The 19,253-nt window shown below is 52.6% G+C and overlaps 1 protein-coding gene and 1 long non-coding RNA gene across 3 annotated transcripts in view; one reads left to right on the top strand and one right to left on the bottom strand.

Moving 5' to 3' along the window:
- The window catches only part of COL26A1 (collagen type XXVI alpha 1 chain), a 202,613-nt gene extending 192,581 nt beyond the window's left edge, over window positions 1-10,032 (top strand). For both annotated transcript variants that reach the window (XM_024250464.3, XM_024250465.3), the window contains exons 10-13: window positions 184-219; window positions 2,393-2,443; window positions 4,856-4,940; window positions 6,732-10,032. In XM_024250464.3, the coding sequence (XP_024106232.2) occupies window positions 184-219; window positions 2,393-2,443; window positions 4,856-4,940; window positions 6,732-6,892 (333 nt within the window). In that variant the 3' untranslated portion in view covers window positions 6,893-10,032. The remainder of the gene's footprint in view (window positions 1-183; window positions 220-2,392; window positions 2,444-4,855; window positions 4,941-6,731) is intronic.
- A 5,384-nt stretch (window positions 10,033-15,416) lies between these two features.
- On the bottom strand, window positions 15,417-19,180 carry LOC103891081 (uncharacterized). The gene is made up of 2 exons (XR_655331.3): window positions 18,950-19,180; window positions 15,417-17,587 (listed from the first exon to the last, which is right to left on the bottom strand). It is a non-coding gene; the product is annotated as an uncharacterized LOC103891081 (long non-coding RNA).
- Window positions 19,181-19,253: the final 73 nt, after the last annotated feature.

Raw genomic sequence — 19,253 nt, forward strand, 5'->3', positions numbered from 1 at the left:
CTCCAAGTGGCTCCAGGACTGGAGGCCTTTGAGTCTGCCCTTCCCGTGCCCGCTGGGCCATCCTCCTCTCCCTTCCTCTTCTGCAGACTCGGAGCACAGTGGGCGGGGAGCGGGGTGGCCAGAGGGCACTGGAGACTTGGCCAGGACAGGCTGGCCTCACACGCTTCCTTTGGTTTTCTGCAGGGCCTGGCTGGAGAGCGAGGCACGGTGGGGCCGTCCGTAAGTGTGGGCTGTGCAGATGGGCCTGGGCCACTCCCAGGCAGAGGCTCTGATGCAAGCCCAGGGCACTGGGTGGCGGGGGTTGGTGGGGGGTTCAGCCCTGGGCGGCCCTGCTGGAGCTCAGGCAACAGGAAGGGACTGAGAAAGGACTCAAATCGCCTCCTGCTGCGGGGTGAGGAGAGGAGCGACCTCCAGAGGGTGGGCTGACAGTCCTGAGCGCCTGCAGCCCTGGGTTAATGCACTGTGGGACCCTGACGTCTCATTCGCGTGCTGTGTGGCCTGGGGCCATGGGTTAACATGCCATGTGGCCTGGGAAGTCCCTTCTTTTCTCTGAACCTCCCAGAAATAGGCTTAGACAGCCGGCCTCTAATCGACTTTCTTGGAAACAAGAATTTATGAGTCTCCCAGCCTGACCAACATGGTGAAACCCTGTCTCTACTAAAAATACAAAAATTAGCTGGGTGTGGTGGTGCGCACCTGCAGTCCCAGCCACTCTGAAAGCTGAGACAGAAGAATTGCTTGAACCCGGAGGCAGAGGTTGTAGTGAGCCAGGATCGCGCCACTGCACTGCAGCCTGGACGACAGAGTGAGACTCCATCTCAAAAAAAAAAAAAAAAAAAAAATTATGAGTATCGACTCCTGCCTCTAGGGCCAAGGAGTCAGGCGATTCCTTGATGCCCAAGCCTCACTGTAGGGGGGTGGGGCGAGGAGGAGGAGTGGAGCTTTTCTGAGCACCTACTATGTGCTGGCCACAGCGGAGGTGCTCTCTTCCCCCACAGCACATGTAAGCTTCACAGCGACCCCAAGAGACCATGCTTTATTATCCCCGCTTGCCAAAATTGGCCACTAAGGCTCAGAGAGGTTAAGTAACTTGCCCAAAGCCACACAGCGAGGCAGTGGTGGAGCCTGGATTTGAACCGGAGAGTGTCAAGCTCTCAAGCCATGCCTCCTCCCGTGCTTGTCTAGTGACCAAACACAACACAGGAGACACAATGATGGCACTTCTAGGTGCCAGGCTCTAATCTAAGCTCATTGTCCCTATTGATTAACTTAATCCTCCTAATAACAGATGAGATAGATACTGATCCCATTTTAGAGGTGGGAAAACTGAGGCACCAAGAAATAGAGTGACCCACTCAAGGCCACACAGTAGTAGCTGGACATTTACATGTTACTGTGAGCCAGGCATGGTGGTGGCTCATACCTGTAACCCCAGTGCTTTGGGAGGCCAAGGCAGGAGGATCATTTTGAGGCCAGGAGTTCAAGACCAGCCTGGACAACATAGTGAGACCCCCATCTCTACAAAAATATTAAAAAATTAGCTGGGTTGTGGTGGTGCGTGCCCATAGTCCTAGTTACTCAGGAGGCTAAGGTTGGAGGATCACTTGAACCCAGGAGGTAGAGGCTGCAGTGAGCCACGATCGCGTCACTATACTCCAGCCTGGGCAACAGAGCAAGACCCTGTCTCAAAAAATCGGCTGGGCACGGTGGCTCACGCCTGTAATCCCAGCACTTTGGGAGGCCAAGGCAGGCAGATCACCTGAAGTCAGGAGTTCGAGATGAGCCTGGCCAACATGGTGAAACCCCGTCTCTACTAAAACTACAAAAATTAGCCAGGCATGGTGGCGCATGCCTGTAATCCCAGCTACTGAGGAGGCTGAGGCAGGAGAATCGCTTGAACTCAGGAGGCAGAGATTGCAGTGAGCCAAGATCACACCACTGCACCCCAGCCTGGGTGACAAGAGTGAAACTCCGTCTCAAAAAAATAAATAAAATACAATAAAATATGTGACTTTGAATCTGGTATTACTGGCCTTGTGTTGGAGACAGACAGCAGCCCTTCTAGGCAGGCTACTCAATCCCGGAAGGGCCCAGGCATGAACTTGCCAGCTTCCTAGCCTGAGTCTCTTCTGCCCCAGAAGCAGAATGAAGCACTTAGAGCTAACCCTGGACCCTTCCCTGCCATGCCAGGCTGAGCAGGCTGTGCCCCAGAGCCGTGGCCTCCCCTGCTGTGTTCACCCCAGGGCAGGAGTCCCCTGGGCCCAGCACCCGTTCCCCAGGCCCTGCCTGCCCAGCCTGCCCCTGACTCCCCGAAGGCCCCCAGGGAACTGGAGAGGGTGGAGAGGTGCCCCCACCTCCCGTTCCGGTGTTGACTGTGTGACTTGCTTCTTAGGGTGAACCTGACGTGAAGGGGGAAGAAGGAGAGAAAGCCGCTGCTGCAGAGGTAACTATGCCTGCCCTTCACGTTGCCTCCTGCCTCCTTGGCTGTGAGCACTGTCACCGGAGGGCAGCTGCCCCACAGATCTGCAATGACCCTCAGCCGGCCCCGAGCTGGGTGCTGGGCCACCAGGTGTACAGGGCCCCTGCCCTGAGAAGTTCACAGCCCTGTGGGGGAACTTAGCTGAGTACAGCAGTGATTGCAAGAGAGTGAGAAGGTGGCTGGGTGGGATGCCACAGAGGGGGTGATTGGCCCTTGGGGGGGCTTACCGAGACAGGGAGAGGAGTCACAAACTTGTAGGAAAGACAGTCTCCCTGGAGGAGGCTTCAGGCTGCAGAGTCCCTCTGAACGGACCGGCTTCTCCCGTGAATGGCGTTTCGGCATGGGCGTGCTCACAAGGTCAAGGGCGCTGGGGGACTGAAGGGGATAGGGCTGCTGGATGTGGGAGAGGATGGATGGAGCAAGAGAGACTTGCAAACTGGGAATCTGAGGAGAGAAGATTGGAGCAAGCGGAGGCTGGGGCCAGTGGGAGGGGGCAGCCAGGGCACAGGCTTGGCCGTGGGGATCTGCGGCTTCTGGGAGGAGGAGGGGAGGCTGAAGCTGGGGTAGTGGATGAAGGGGATGAAGGGCTCATCTGAGGTCCAAAGTCAAACTCCTCCCCTCAGCTGGCCCTGAGCTGGGTGCTGGGCCACCAGGTGTACAGGGTCCCTGCCCTGAGAAGTTCACAGCCCAGCGGGAGACACAGCTGAGGACAGCAGTGATTGCAAGAGAATGAGAAGGTTGTTGTGTGGGGGTGCCACTGAGATGAGGCCGGCAGGGGAGGCCTTGAAAGCTAAAAATGAAAGTGCCTGAGCGAGTTTCCCCCTGAGTGTGTCAAAGCTGGGCGGGCAAAACAGCTGGAAGGGCCAGGGTGGGTCCAGGGGACCTTCAGGAGGTCCTTGCAAGACCAGAGAAAGGGAGCTGGAATCAAGGCAGCTGTGGGGGGTGCAGGAGGCAGCAAGAGGGGCTGAGGCATGAGCCTGATACACTGGTCACTCACAGCGGTGCTCTGAGAGGTGACTGTGACCCCCTCCTTTTCATAACAGCAACCTGCCTGGCCTGTAATCCCAGCACTTTGGGAGGCTGAGGTAGGAGAATCGCTTGAACCCATGAGATCAAGACCAGCCTGGGAAACATAGCGAGACCCCATCTCTTAAAAAAAAAAAAAAAAATGTAATGAGTCAGGTGTGGTGGTGTGTGCTTGTAGTCCCAGCTACTTGGGAGACTGAGGCAGGACGATTGCTTGAGCCCAGGAAGTTGAGGCTGCAGTGAACTAAAATCGTGCCACTGTACTCCAGTCTGGGTGACAAAGCAAGACCTTGTCTCTAAAACCTAAAAAAACCCCCAAAAAACAAAAACAAAAAAACCAACCACCTGTGGCTTAGGAACATGAGGCTCAGCCAGGTCCCTTGGTCTACCCTGCTCCTTCTTTGAGTTGGGGACACGACACTGACATCCCCGTCCCAGACCCTGTAATTGGCTCAACTTCCCATTGCCTTTGGTCCCCTGGTGGGCAGACCTTTCTCCTATAACCCAGTAGGATGCTTTTTGGTTTCTTTTTGTTTCATTTTAAGCTAAATTAATCTGAACATAAGACAGATCCTTCATGTTACACCAGCAAAAGGCATCTGTTCTGCTACCAACTCCCAGGGCTGGGCAGGCTGGGGACAGTGGCTTTGTCTCCTCATCGTCACTTTTCTTTTCAGAGTGGCCTGGACACCTGCCTTCTCAATAAGTCAGCACCCTGTCTTGGCTCACTCAGGTGTCTCTGTGCAGAAGGTCCTCTGCCCGTGTGTAGACCGGGCCCTTGAAATACAGACTCCGCCATCACGCCAGCCTGCCTGCCTGCACTTTGAAGTGGTGGCTTTCTCTGCTGTCTTTCTTGCCTGGCGCGGCCACACCTACCCTGCCCCTTGCCTGCTGTTTGGTGGCGAGCTCTTGGTTGGGCATTTGAGGAAGGAAACAAGCAAAGAACCTCCTACCTTCGGGCCCGGGGATAGGTGCTCTGTCCTGGTTAGGGTATTTTCAGGGCATGTGGGGGAAGCCGACAGGCAGCTATGGTGGAAGGAAAAGCTCAGGCTGGAGGCTGACAGGTGCCGATCTGCAGTCTGGATCGGCCGCTTTGCCAGGCTGTGTGGCCATAGGGAGGTTGCCTGCCCTCTCTGTGTTTCAAGTTCTTTGTCTGTGAACAGGGTTTGAAGCCCTGCCTGGCACATAGTTGATGATGTTCAGTCTATGCTTATTTGCAGTGGTGAGGGTGTCGGGTGGGAAGAGGCAGGGGTGGGGGGCTTTGAAGACACATACACTGTCGCTGTATCAGGATGGCCCTGACCCCCTCCTCATGGCCGGCCCTGACCCTGGCCCTTTCCTCCCTGCCAGGGCGAGGGGGTGCAGCAGCTGAGAGAGGCCCTGAAGATCCTGGCAGAGCGAGTCCTCATCCTGGAGCACATGATTGGGATCCACGGTGAGCAGTGACCAGGATCAGCGGGCTGGGAATCTCTCTCCCCTCCTTCCTCTCCCTCCCTGCTGCCCTCATAGCTGCTGCCTCGGGTCTCTGGTCTCCCTCCCTTACCCCAGTCCGACCCTGCCCCTCCCCTGCTCAAGGACCCTCAGTGGCTCCCTGCTGCCCTTGACAGACTTCCAAGTGCATCAGCCCAGTTTCCCAGCCCCTCCCTAGTATAGCCATGGTGGGCAGAGCCCTGCCCAGCCACGTTGAGGCCCCTCCCACCTCCATGCCTTTGCTCGGGCCTTCCCTCTGCCTAGTGAACACTGACTGCCACTTCGGGACCTGCTCAAAGGTCTCTGCCTCTGTGAAGCCTTCTCTGAACCCTCCTCTTTGTCCCTACGGTGCTCTGGGGAGCCTTCCATTCCATGCTGGGGTGGTGTTTCTGTGACCCTCTGGGAGTCCCTTGTGCAGAACAGTGAATGATACCTCTGCAGGGCCTGGAGTAGAGGCCCATCAGCATTTGCTGGAAAATGAATGGATGAATGAATAGGTGAGTGGATAGGTGGGTGGGTGAGTGAGTGAGTGAACGAATGGCTGGTTGCCTGGATGAATGTATGAATGGGTGGATGCATAGATAGATGAATGAATGAATGGTTGAATGGACAGGTGGATAGGTGGATGAGTGAGTGGATGGGTAGATGCATGGATGAATAAATGAATGGGTGGATGGATGGATGGATAAATGGATGGATGGATGGATGAGTGGACAGGTGGGTGGGTGAATGAGTGAATGGATGGATGGATGGATGAGGGATGAGTGAACAGGTGGGTGGATAAATGAGTGGATGGATGGATATGAGTGGATGGATGGATGGATGGGTGAGTGGGCAGGTGGGTGGGTAAACGAGTGAATGAATAGATAGATGCATGGATGAATGAATGAATGGGTGGATGGATGGATGGATAAATGGATGGATGGATGGATGAGTGGACAGGTGGGTGGGTGAATGAGTGAATGGATGGATGGATGGATGGATGATGGATGAGTGAACAGGTGGGTGGATAAATGAGTGGATGGATGGATGATGGATGAGTGAACAGGTGGGTGGGTAAACGAGTGAATGAATAGATGCATGGATAAATGAATGAATGGGTGGATGGATGGGTGAGTGGGCAGGTGGGTGGGTAAACGAGTGAATGAATAGATGCATGGATAAATGAATGAATGGGTGGATGGATGGGTGAGTGGACAGGTAGGTGGGTGAATAAGTGAGTGAATGGATAGATGGTTGGATGGATGGATGGATGAATGATAGATGGATGGGTAAATGAGTGAATGAATGGATAGATGCATAGATAAATAAATGAGTGGATGGATGGATGGATGGATGGATGCATAGATGAATCGATGAGTGGACAGGTGGATGGGTGGATAAGTTAGTGGATGGATGGGTGGATGGATGGATGGATGGATGGATGGATGGATGGGCAGGTAAATGAGTGAATGAATGGAGAGATGCATAGATAAAGGAATGACTGAGTGGATGGATGAATGGGTGAATGGATGAATGGGCGGATACACAGATGGATGAATGGCTCAATGGACAGGTGGATGGGTGAATGAGTGAATGAATGCGTGGGTGCATGGATCCATGAATGAATGAATGCATAAGGAGCTGAAAGCCTGCTGCTGCCTTGCTTCTCCATGCTGGACAAGAGCATCTCTCCGCGGCCACATATCGTGATCAAAGGTGCCCCCAAGTGTTCCTAAGGCTCTACCTCAAGTCCACTCTCCTGCTCTCCTTCCAGATTCCCTGGCCTCCCCGGAGGGAGGTTCTGGCCAGGATGCTGCCCTGAGAGCCAACCTCAAGATGAAGAGGGGTGGCCCCCAACCCGATGGGGTCCTTGCTGCCCTGCTTGGGCCCGACCCTGGACAGAAGAGCGTGGACCAGGCCAGCAGCAGGAAGTGAGAGCCCACTGCTCCAGGACACCCTGTCCTGGTTAGAGACCCAGCCCCAGAGGCCTGAGCTGCCGCTGGTTCCTAAAGATGCCCCCAGGGGAACTGGGCTCCAGGCATGGATGATTGTGAGGACATGGGGGGCTTTGAGGACAGATAATGTCTCCAGGGGCAGGGTCTGGAGGGGCAAACACCCTAATCAGAGCCCTTCTCTGGCCTGTCCCCTCCCCCACCCCCACTCCCGGCTGGAGACGGGGTCTGGGTGGGCTGGGTGCTGGGAATGAGAATAATCCAAATACCCATCATTTATTGAGTCCCTGCTGTAACTGGCCCTGTCCAGGAAACTTTCGTTAATGTTGTCTCATTATTTAACCCTTAGGAGGTAAGCTTATTATCCCCACTTTGCAAGGGGACCGAGGCTCGGACGGTAGAAATAACCCTCCCTTGGCCACCGGATCACGGGTGGCAGGGGCGGGATTTGAATCTAGGCCCCTCAGTTCCTGAAGCCATGTTCTCTCGACCCTGCCAGCTTCCCCTCTTCACGAGAAAACTCAGACAGGGAGGGCGCAGGGCCAGACGGTTCCTTAAGGCAGGCAGGGCTGTGGGGAGGCTGGGCCAGCCAGCCCGAGGGGATAGGCAGGGTCCTGCAGGGCCTGGGGCTTCCCTTCCTCAACCCGCTTCTCCACTGGCTGGGGGAGCGGCCTGGCCTGCAGCTCTCAGAGGCCAGGGAGACCCTGAATAAATCACTGCCAGCCACGCGGACTTGAGGACCTTGAGAGAGCAGCACTGGGGGTGCAAGGGCCCCTCAAACCAGATTGGCATCCCCAGCCACTGCCTCCCAGTCTCGCTGAGCCCACTCACCCTCTCTGGGTCTGTCCCATCCCTGAGCCAGGGAAGGCACCATTTCACGGGCATGTCTATCAGAGGTGGGACCTGCAGCCTCTGCCCCACGAGTTTGTCTCTCAGGGGACTCTGTAGGTTTGCTACTTTTGCATGACATAGCAAGTCCAATGTCCCCTTTGCAAACTGCAGAGAGGGAAACAGAGTCCCAGGCCTGCTGGGAAGAGATGCTCCTGCCTCCCACCTTCCAGAGTTGGGGGCCTGGCAGGCTCCACGGCAGGCACCATGTCCCTAGCAGCCCAGAACAGCTCTGATTGGAGCCCTCAAGGCCTCTGGGGCCACGGTCTCCATGATCAGCTCAGCCCTGTTGCTCTTCTCTTGCTGGGCTGGGACCTGGGACACAGCCACGGCAGCAAATTCAGAGAATTGAAGGTGCTGGTGCCACCCTGGGGCACTCTGTCTTCACAGCAGGAGTGACTGTCTCCAGTGCTCTTGGTACTCCTGTTCAGCTGTGGCCTGGTCCCTCTGGGCCCTGGGATCTTCTTCTGGCCCTTGAGGCAGATCTGGAGAGGCAGTCTCTGTCTTCATGGAGGGGTGGTCAGAGGCCGGCGGCACCACCAGCCTGTAGCGTTATTATTGTATCTGACAATAAAGGTGCTCTCCCCACTGTGGGTCTGTTTGTGTGGTGACAGCTCTGCAGGAGGCTGGTCTGCATCTCACCAGCCAGGTGCCAGGGAAGCTGTGAGCAGCTCCAGCCAGGCCCGGGGTGACCACAGGGCCTCTGTGGCAGGGAGGTCCAGCTCTGCCCTCTGGATCTCCAGTGAGGGGGCTGGGAGTGACACACGATAGGCAAGCCTGAGATTGGGGCTTAGCCTGCAAGGGCTCTTGGCTTTGCCCAGGAAAGAATTCAAGGGCAAGCTGGAGGCAGGAGAAACAGCTTTATTGGAGGGGCAGGGCTACAGCTCCATGACTGCTCGTGCAGAGCAGGGCTTCTTCCTAGGCAGAGAATAGCAGCTCAGGGCAGTTCTGCACCATATTTATACCTACTTTTAATTGCATGCAGATTAAGGGCTGGTTTATGCAGAAATTTCTAGGGAAAGAGTGGTTATTTCTGGGTCATCAGGTTTTTGCCATGGAAAAGGGCAGTAGCTCCTGAGTGTTGCCGTGGTGATGGTAAACTGACATGGCACACTGGTGGGCGTGTCCAATGGAAAGATGCTTCCGCTCTGTCCCTGTTTTAGCTAGTCCTCAATTTGGTCCTGTATCTGAGCCCTACCTCCAGAGTCAAGATCTGTTTCTTACCTCCAGAGGGTGAGGGAAGCCTCTTCAGAGGTCACCTCACCCCTCCACCTAACCACACTGTCTGTAAACTGGGCCTGGCCCCCAGCTCTGCAAGAAGGTGAGTTAAGTTGGGCGGCCTCAGGGCTCTGGGCGGAGCAACCCTGATCCTGCTGCATGCTCCTGTGCAGATCTGGGGTCAGTGACATATCAGAGACCCCAGGGAGGCCCATATACCCTGATGACAAGTCCCAGGTACAACACAGAGACCCAAACCACTGCTGAATCACCCTGTGACCTTTGTAGATATTAAGCTCCTGCCCTGTGTATTAGTCTGTTCTCACTCTGCCAATAAAGATATACCCGAGACTGGGTAATTTATGGTAATTTATAAAGAAAAAGATGTTTAACGGACTTACAGTTCCACGTGGCTGGGGAGGCTTCACAATCATGGTGGAAGGGGAAAGGCACGTCTTACATGGCAGCAGGCAAGAGAGAGAATGAGAACCAAGCAAAAGGGGTTTCCCCTTATAAAACCATCAGATCTCGTGAGACTTACTTATTCACTACCATGAGAACAGTATGGAGGAACCGCCCCCATGATTAAATTGTCTCCCAACATGTCCCTCCCACAACACATGGGAATTATGGGAGCTACAATTCAACATGAGATCTGGGTGAGGACACAGCCAAACCATATCACCCTGTGTCCAGTGCCCAGTGCTCAGCTACAAACAGAACCCTGCCCGCCTCTGCCTGGAGCTTGAAATCCTATAGAGAGGGTGAGCATTGAACACCACACCAGGCAAGGCGTGGTGGATCACACCTGTAATCCCAGCACTTAGAGAGGCCAAAGTGGGAAGATTGCTTGAGGTCAGGAGTTCAAGACCAGCCTGGGCAACATAGCAAGATCCTGTTGCTACAAATTTTTTTTTTAAAGTTAGCCTGGCATGGTGGTGGCTTGTCCCTGTAGTCCCAGATACTTGGGAGGCTGAGGTGGGAGGATCGTTTGAGCCCAGGAGTTGGAGGCTGCAGTGAGCCATGATTCCGCCATTGCACTATAGCCTGGGCAACAGAGCGAGACCAGTCTCTAAAAATTAAACATAAAAAAACACCACAGCAATCGTGTGGAGGAAGCAGATTCCAGGCTGCTCTGAGAGTCCAGGAGCCAGAGACCAAAAGGGCAGGGAGAGCAGGGAAACAGAAAGAGAGAAAGAGGGAGGGAAGGGAAAAGAGAGACAGAGAAAGAGGCAAGAGGGAGAGAGAAACAAGAGACAGAGACAGAGAGATGGCCTGCCAGAGCTTCATCTGTCTTTATTTGCTGGTGAATAGGCCACATGTCCCTTAAGCCAGATCCTCTTCTTCCAGGCCCCATTGGCTCCGGGACACTTCCTCTAGCCACAAGTCCTGGGCCCAGCAGGCACAGCTCATTCAGCAAACAGGGAGACCCGGGGTGGGGCAGGTGCCTGAAGTCAAACCTTGGCAGGAACCACTGGGCAACTGTCCCAGGCAGGGAGTGTGAGTAGGTTTAGGTTGGAGAAATGTCCTCACCCGTTTTATTCCTTTTCCCAGGGCAGGAGTTACAAAACCATGCATCCTTCCTTCCTTCCTCCTTTCCTTCATGTAGCGAATCTTTTATTGATCACCTTAATTGAGCCAGGCCCTGAGAACTTTCCATGAACAAAAGACAGGAATCTCTGCCCTCAATGAACCAACACTTCAAGGGGAAGAAGTCAAAATAGGCAATAAACAGCCTGGACAACATAGTGAGACCCCATCTCTAAAAAAAAAAAATTAGCCAGATGTGGTGGCATGCACCTGTTGTCCCAGCCACTTGGAGGCTGAGGCAGGAGGATCACTTGAGCTTGGGAGGTCAAGGCTGCAGTGAGCCAAGATCACACCACTGCACTCCAGCCTGGGCAACAGAGCAAGACCCTGTCTCAAAAACAAAACAAAACAAAACCAAAATAGGTGGTAAGTGTGTATATTTTTAAAGCCAGTAAGATGATAGGCTAGAAGCCTAGTCATGTCCAGATGATCAGCAATATGAAAGCGCTAAGGACTGGGAGCTGACAATTAGTCTTATTTTTTAATTTTTAAAACTTATTTTAATTTTGTGTGTGTGTGTGTGTGTGTGAAAAAACACCTCCTCTCCTCCTTGGGGAAGGAGACCAGCAGGCATTCATTCCCCCAGACCCAGTGGCAGAGATGGGATCCTAAGAGAGAGATTTGCCTGCATTACCCAGGACACCAAAACGTCCTGCCCCAGGGCCGCCCCCCCTTCCCCCAGAGGTCTTCCCCTTCCTTTTGTCTTAAAGGCAGACTCCACGCCCACTGACACCTTTGTCTTTCAATCAAGGGGTTGCTGAGTTTGGAGGGTGAGAACTGAGCTTAGACACTCCAGGTGGGCACCCTCAGGTGGGCACACGAAGCCCCCCGTGGTGCAAGGTGGAAGCTAGTGAGGGAAGCAGAAGGGCTGGAGGATGACAGGGGCTGGCTCTCCCCAGCCATCACCTTCTAGCACAAGACTCTGACAGTCACAATTCCAACATCAAACCTGGCCTTCCAGGTCCTTGGAAAAAGATATCTGTCAAAGTAGGAAGATAGAGCCTGTGTTATTTAACAGCTGGTTAGCTCAACGTATAACTTTTTTTTTTCTCCCTCTCTCTTTGTCGCCCAGGCTGGAGTGCAGTGGCGCGATCTCGGCTCACTGCAACCTCCACCTCCCAGTTCAAACAATTCTCCTGCCTCAGCCTCCTGAGTAGCTGGGATTACAGGTGCCCGCCACCACACCCAGCTATTTTTTTTTCCTTGTATTTTTAGTAGAGACGGGGTTTCACCATGTTGTCTAGGCTGGTCTTGAACTCCTGACCTCAGGTGATCCACCCGTCTCAGCCTCCCAAAGGGCTGGGATTACAGGCGTGAGCCACCACGCCTGGCCTCGATGTGTAACTTTTAAATAGACTCATGGGATGCCTTCATTTTTCCTTTGGTCCCTGGATCCTGCTATGGGAGGGCCTGGATGGGACCAGCAGAGTCTAGAGGGGAAGGGAGAGGGCTGTATGAGGAATGTTTGGGGAAAAACAACTTCCAAGCTCCTGCCAGCAGGGTGGATGGGCCAGCCAGGAGTGTGTTCGATGGAGCCAGGATAGCAGGTACTGTGGGTCCCAGAGAAGGTCTGAGACAGAGCTGAGGGAGAAGTTCTCCCCCAAGGGGCTGGGTGTGAATTGGTCCTTAATGTGGTGAGACAGATCCAGTGCTAAACAGTGAAACGTGTTGCCTCCTTTAATGTCACAGCCACCTCTCTCATTTTGGGGTGAGTCAGCTGAGCCCCAGAGAGGTTACGTAGCTTCCTCAAGGTCACACAGGCGGTTGGCGGTGAAGCTGAGTGCCAGACCAGGTCTGTGGGATTCGGGAATCCATGCTCTGCTCTGCCCCCGAGAAAGCAGTTCTGGAAGGAAAAAAAGAGTTCACATAAACCCAGGGGTGGTGCTGCTGAAGAGGCCAAGTGTGAGCAAAGGCTGGGGGTGGATAAAGGGCAGAGGAGATTTGGGTGGGGGTGGAATGAATCTCCCAGGATACTGAAGCAGCTGCCAGGTTGGGGATCTTGGAGGACCGTGATGCTGGAGGGACAGGAAACTGACCCCTGAGGGTCAGCAGAGGAGGCAGGGTCTCAGTCTGGCCTCTCCTTGCCGTCTGGCTGTAGAATGACCTTTCTGAAGTGCAAGCCTGGCGTTGCTCCTCCCTCACTCATGAATCTGCTGTGGCTCCCCTGTTCCTGGCCTCAAGCCTGAGCTCTGCCCCCTGGTGCTGTCACCTGGGTCCCTGTCCTGACCACTTTCTGCACACACAGCGGCTGCAGCCCCAGGAGTCAGCCAGGAGGTCTGCCCATTGTCCGGCCTCATCTCTGTCCAGCTGTGGAGGCTGGCTCCCCGGCGCAAAGCAGTGCTAAGTGTCTGCAGGAAATGGGACAGCGCTGTTGGGGGAAGGGCCTCAAAGCCCCAGGGGGAGCCCAGCTCTTGGCCTCGTGTGACCCCCTCAAATCTTCATCTCCTCTCACCACTGCAGCTAAGGAGACAGGGTGGGCCCATCTGATCATCTGCCCAGCATCAGGAAGGTCCTTGTGTGCATGTGCGGACACCGCCGCTTGCACTTCCAAGCTGTCCACGGGGCCCAAGACTCAGAGTAGGAAGCAAAGCACCCCGGGCCCCCAGCTAGGATGCTGCAGGGCTGGACCGTGGTCATCCTCCCCTGCCCAAAATTGCCTTCCCTCCTCCCTCTCCACAGCCCCTGGGGAAAGAGGACTCACCAGGGTCAGCCCAGTCCTGGCAGGAGCCTCCAGGTCCCCTCCTGGCTCACAGCTGAGCTTTGAGGGCCAGACCTGGGGAAGGGCTGGCTACAGCCCTCACTGCCTGGGTGCCCACAGCTCCCAGTCTGAGGCCACCTACCTGAGCACTAAGGAGGGAGAATTAGCACAGGCCCCTGCTCACCTCGCCTCGCCCCGCTCCACCCTGTCCCCACTTTGCCTGGCCCAGGAATGGCTGTCTCGAATTTCCTGCCTGAGTCTCCTCTGCTCTCGTGCGCTTCCTGCCTCTGCCTCTGGCCACTGCTTCCTGCGCACACCCCCTTCTGTGGCCCGGGGACCAGATCAAACCTGACATTTCTTCTGAAATGCCAACTGGCTCTAGGCCCTGCTATACATGTGCGTGTGCATATGCAAGTGTGTGCATGCATAAGAATGAGTGTGTTCATGTGTGTGCATGTTCTCTGTGTACACATATATGCACGTGTGTGCATGTGTAAGAGTGTACATGCATGAGAATGTGTGTGTGTGTCCAGTGTGTATACACATATGTGCACATGTGTGTGCTTGAATATATGTGTGTGGGTATCCGTATCTGCTACGGTGTATACACACCTGGGCACATGTGTGCCTACAGGGTGTGTGTGGTGGGGAAGGGGCTGACACCACTCAGTAACACCTTTTCTTTTATTCTTTTTTGTTTTGTTTTGTTTTTGAGACCAAGTCTCACTCTGTCGCCCAGGCTGGAGTGCAGTGGCACGATCTTGGCTCACTGCAACCTCTGCCTCCCAGGTTCAAGCGATTCTCCTACCTCAGCCTTCCGAGTAGCTGGGACTACAGGCGTGCGCCACCACGCCCAGCTAATTTTTGTATTTTTAGTAGAGATGGGTTTTCACCATGTTGGCCAGGCTGGTCTTGAACTCCTGACCTCAGGTGATCCTCCTGCCTTGGCCTCCCAAAGAGCTGGCATTACAGGCATGAGTCACCACATCCAACCAGTAACACCTTTGCTTCCAAGGTCTCTCCCTTAGGGGCTGGAACTCATTTGAGCCATAGTCCTTGGTGCACCGGAGGCCCTGGCCTGTGACTGAGTTCTCTGGCTCTGTGGGACCCTCTTGTCCTCATCCCTTCAGCCCAGCTGAGCCCTGGGGTGGAGCAAGGCTGCAGGCTCAGGCAAGACCCTGCCTCGGAGCCTCTCCTCTTCTAGTGGTAGGACGCCCAAGGGTCTCCCAGGCAGGCAGACCTGCTTTGGGACCCAGAATCTAGGTCTGAAAGCAACTTCTCAGTCCCCAGCCAGGGACCCCTGCCTGGCCCACCACAGCTGCCGCCAGCCAGAGAAGAAAGTCAGGACCCCCGGAATCAGACGGTAACTTCTGGCAAGGGCCTGACATGACGGCCACAGTGTGGAGGTGGCTCGGGCTGGGCCGAACCTCAGAGGTTCTCATGAAGGCACGCTCTTCTTAGCCTGTTCCTGGCATGTCCTGAAGACCCACGAGGGGCAACTCTCCTACCGGAGTGGCAGAAACAGCCCGACTCTGGCTTTGGGCTCAGCCAAGGGTGGTCAAGGTGCCACTGGGGTCCCCCAGCTTCACTCGTCACCTCCCTAAATCCAGAGCGCACCCTCCCAGCTCTGTCTCTTCCAGTCGGCTGTGAGCGTCCTGTGTGCCAGGTCACGTCTGCGTCCCCAGCTCAGGCCAGGTGCAGAACAGATGAATCACTGCAAAGGAATCACTGGCACATGGCAGGACATTCACGGTGGGGGCGTGGCTTCTTCCCTGACACTGGCACATGGCAGGACATTCACGATGGGGGCGTAGCTGCTTCCCTGACACTGGCATATAGCGGGACATTCACGATGGGGGTGTGGCTTCTTCCCTGACACTGGCACAAGGCGGGACATTCACAATGGGGGCGTGGCTTCTTCCCTGACCTTAAGAGGCCATGTTGGAGGTTATGGGCAGGGGCAGGTGGGAGCCAAGACTGGCCTACATCAGAACAGCAGCTCCCTCCCCACTCCAACCCTCCACGCCTGCAGTTCACACCACCCCCGAGGTTTCTGGAACACCTCTCTCCCAGACCGGCTTTATGGATTATATAAAAAAAGAATTTCATGAGGTTTTCAGTTAATTGAATTCCAGGGAGATTTATTTCCAATGTTATTAATAAATTCTAATGCCACCTATAACTTTCAATTGCCAGTTAATTAGCTTGCAATGGGTGCATTGTAAAAGACAAATTAAATACTTTTTCAGGCAGGGGCTGGCAAATTTACTGAGCCGATGTGTCCCGAGGGAGACGGCCGGGCTCACACATCCCATCAAATACTCCTTCCATCAGCAGATGAAAGTGTGATCTGGGTGAGTGACAACTGGATCTCCGCATCCTCATCTGTAAAAAGGGATCACAGAACCTGCCTCCAGAACCCTCAGATACCTGGAGTTGATGCTGTTTTTTATTCATAGACAAATACAACGAAGGGGCCCTGGGGCAGTGAACTTTATGTGTCAACTTGACTGAGCCACGGGGTGCCCAGACAATTGGTCAAACATGCCTGGCCTGCCCAGCCCAGGTCAATTCATCTGGTCAGTCTACAGGGGAGTGGGGGCAGGCCAGCCTCTGCCTCCTTCTGAGTAGAGAACAAGGACGGCAGTAAGGACGGCAGGGAAGACAAGGAGCAGGGTATCCCAGGGAGGACCACCGGGCTCACTGGAGGGAGGAGAGTCTTCCCCTAGGAAGGGACACAGCTGAGGAGTCTGAGAGATTTAGTAGGAGTTGTCTGGGTGAAGGAGAAGGCAGGGCAAGTTGGGGAGGCACTAGCACATGCAAAGGCCCAGTGGTGTGAGAAGGAAAAAAGCACTGGAAATTGTTGGAAATGCTCTAGCGTGGAGCCAGCAGGGGAAATATGATAATGTGGGCTTATTACAAGGCTACAGGGATCTCAGGGGACCCCAAGGACAGGTGCTGGAGTCAGAATAGGCCCCAAGAGAGTAGTACTGGATCTGAGTTAGTCCCAAGGCCTCAGTGGCAGCAAGAGATTACTGATTCCCATGGGCTCTGCCTGTTGCCTGTTTGTCCCTCTTCTTGTGGCAATGTGTCATTTTGTCTTGGCCTCATAGCTTCAGCCTGCTCATGACTTCTGCTTCTTCTGATGGCTTGCCATGACCTCTCACTGGCTGTCCTTCAGCAGCAGTCAGCCTTGCAGTGACCCAATATTGAAACGGTGTCAAGCACCTTCATTGTCTCCGCAGGGACCCAGCATGCAGGCTCCCTAAAGGTAGAGTTCTCAGGCAGTACCTGGTGCTGTAACAAATATCCCATTGACCTGGGGGTGACATTTCTCACAGCTCTAAAGGCTGGGAAGTCCAAGATCAAGGTGCCAGCAGATCCGGTTCCTGGTGAGGGCTCTCTTTCTGGTTTGCAGATGGCCGCCTTCTTGCTGTGTCTTCACATGGTGGGGAGAGAGAGAGGAAGCAAGCTCTGTTGTGTCTCTTCTTATAAGGACATTAATACCATTACAAGGGCCCCACCCTCATGAGCTCATATAAACCTAATCACCTTTCGAAGGCCCCACCTCCAAATATCATCACAATGGGGATTCAGGCTTTAATATACAAATTTTAGGGGCTCATAAACAAGTGGCCTACAGCAGTAGAATGCCTTGTCCTTGTAGGCAGACAAGGACAGACCTGGGTCTGGTCTCCCCTAGGCCTGGACACAGATACTTGATAAGGAGGGAGGATTCCAGGGGACCAAGGTCAGAAGCCTCATGGGGCAGGAAGTATGGGTTTTGTGGCCTGTTGATGGCAGAAGCTTCTATCTTAGGCTTAGGGTCTCCAGCTAGGCTCTTGCTGGGAAAACAGTGCAGTCTTTGCTTTGTTTTATATCACAGCTGCATTTTCAAATGTAACCATCCCACACCCACTCTCCAGCGATTCAAGGACTTTGATGACAGCCCTCCAGTTTCTCAGGATGTAGCAGCGGCAAATCACTCTGCACTTTCTCACTTGCTGCCCATGATCCCCCATGCTCCAACCTCCGGGCAGGCCCGTATTGGGCATGAAAGGATCTTGGCCTTAATTTTTCTTCTGCCTCGTGGCTATAAAGGGAGCATTTTTGTTTTCAAAAGACAAAACAAAAAGGTGCATCTTAATTAGGGAAGAGGTGCAGTGAGACCAGACTGAACTCTGCCAGGCAGCAGCCTTTCACTTTGTACGCACAATGCTTTTAATGCGGCCCCGTTGCCATGGCGATTACCACGTCTCAGCTTACTGAGGTGGCGTTGCAAACCTGTAGGGAAGAAATGGATTATTCAATAAATGATGCCAGGACATTTGGTTAGCTATTTGGAAGGAAATAAAATTAGCTCTTTCCTTCACACCATACATTAATATAAATTCCAGAGGATTTAAAGAATTAAATGTAAGAAAGGGAAATCATTAAGAAATGTTTGATCTTGGGGGTACATGAAAACACTTTAAACCTAAAAGCAGTAGAAAAAATAACAAAGATTAAGGTAGAATTTAATACATAAAATTTAAATCTCCTTGTTTTAAAAATTATTTAGTTTATTTTATTGGGAAACTAAAAACAAGAATAAAATGGTTGCGAGAAATATGACAAAAGATTAATACCTCTAATATGTAAAAAGTAATTACAAATCAATAAAAATGAACATTCCAATAGAAAAATAGTGAATGAGAAATGCCCAAAAGATGAAATAAAAATATGTAATAAAATATTTTAAAATATTCGGCTTCATTGGTCATCAAAGAAATGCCCATTAAAACATCAATGAGATTTTCTCCCATAGCTTATCAAAGAATGTTTAAATATAATTATAGCATTCAATCTCGTTGAGTGGAGTAAAATTGAGTATTCCTATTCATCTCACATGTGAAAATACAAGTTGGTATAAAATTTCTAGGAAAAAAATTAACTTTATGCCACAAGAGATTTTAAAATGTTCACACTATTCAGCTGGTAATTTCACTCCAAAGATATCCTAAGGTGCTGTCCAGGATTGAAGCCAAAAATGTAGATATGATAATATTCATTATAAGTATTTAATAGAAGTTTATAATTTACTAAAACACATGGGCATGGTTAAATAAATTATGATGCATGAATATGATGAAATATTGTGCAGCCATTAAAATAATATTTTGAATAATACTTAATGGCATGGAAATATGTCTATGACATAATGTTAAGCGGAAAATAGTATACCATTTGGGTTTCTTAGCTGACAGCAATAGAAACCCACTCTGGCTGTCTGGATAAAGCAGAAAAGGAATTCACTGGAAGAAAATTGTAGGGCTTGGAATCAACAGGAACACAGGAGAACTAAACTGAGAAAGAAAGAAAAATAGAGAAAGAAATAGAGGAAGAGAGAGAAAGCAAAAAATATATAGAGAAAAGAAAGAGAGAAAGAAGAACGAAGGAAAGAACCAAGGAAGGAAGGAAAGGAGCAAAAAGGCAAAACAGGACAAACATCCATCAACAGCTATACTTATGGTACCAAAGTAGACATATGGTATGATCCCAAGTCAAGGCAAAATTGACTATTCAGAAATACCAAATTCACCCTGGAATCTCAGTGCTCCAACCCTTGCAATGTTTCCCTCTTACTCACACAAAGTAAGTACTTACCAGGTTGGGCAGCCTTTCCCCATCTTGTAGCCCAGCCATTGAAAGAATGTAGCCTCTGAGATTGTCACAACAGGGAAGACAGAGATGGAGGAGGTTCCATGGGAGTGATGCTGTCATTTCTGTTCACAGTCCATTGGTCAGCACTAGTCATATGGCCCCCAACCTCACTGCAGTGGAGGCTGGGATAAAGAAGGCAGTGAGCCAGTTGAGGCTGCAATTTGAAACACATGGTACACTTAATTTAGGATAATTTGAGGAAGATTTAATCTCAAGGAGACTATTTTTAAAGGTGTGGGTGGGCTGC

This window comes from Pongo abelii, chromosome 6 (genome assembly GCF_028885655.2).
Source record: "Pongo abelii isolate AG06213 chromosome 6, NHGRI_mPonAbe1-v2.0_pri, whole genome shotgun sequence".
In the NCBI taxonomy this organism is placed as follows: Eukaryota; Metazoa; Chordata; class Mammalia; order Primates; family Hominidae; genus Pongo; species Pongo abelii.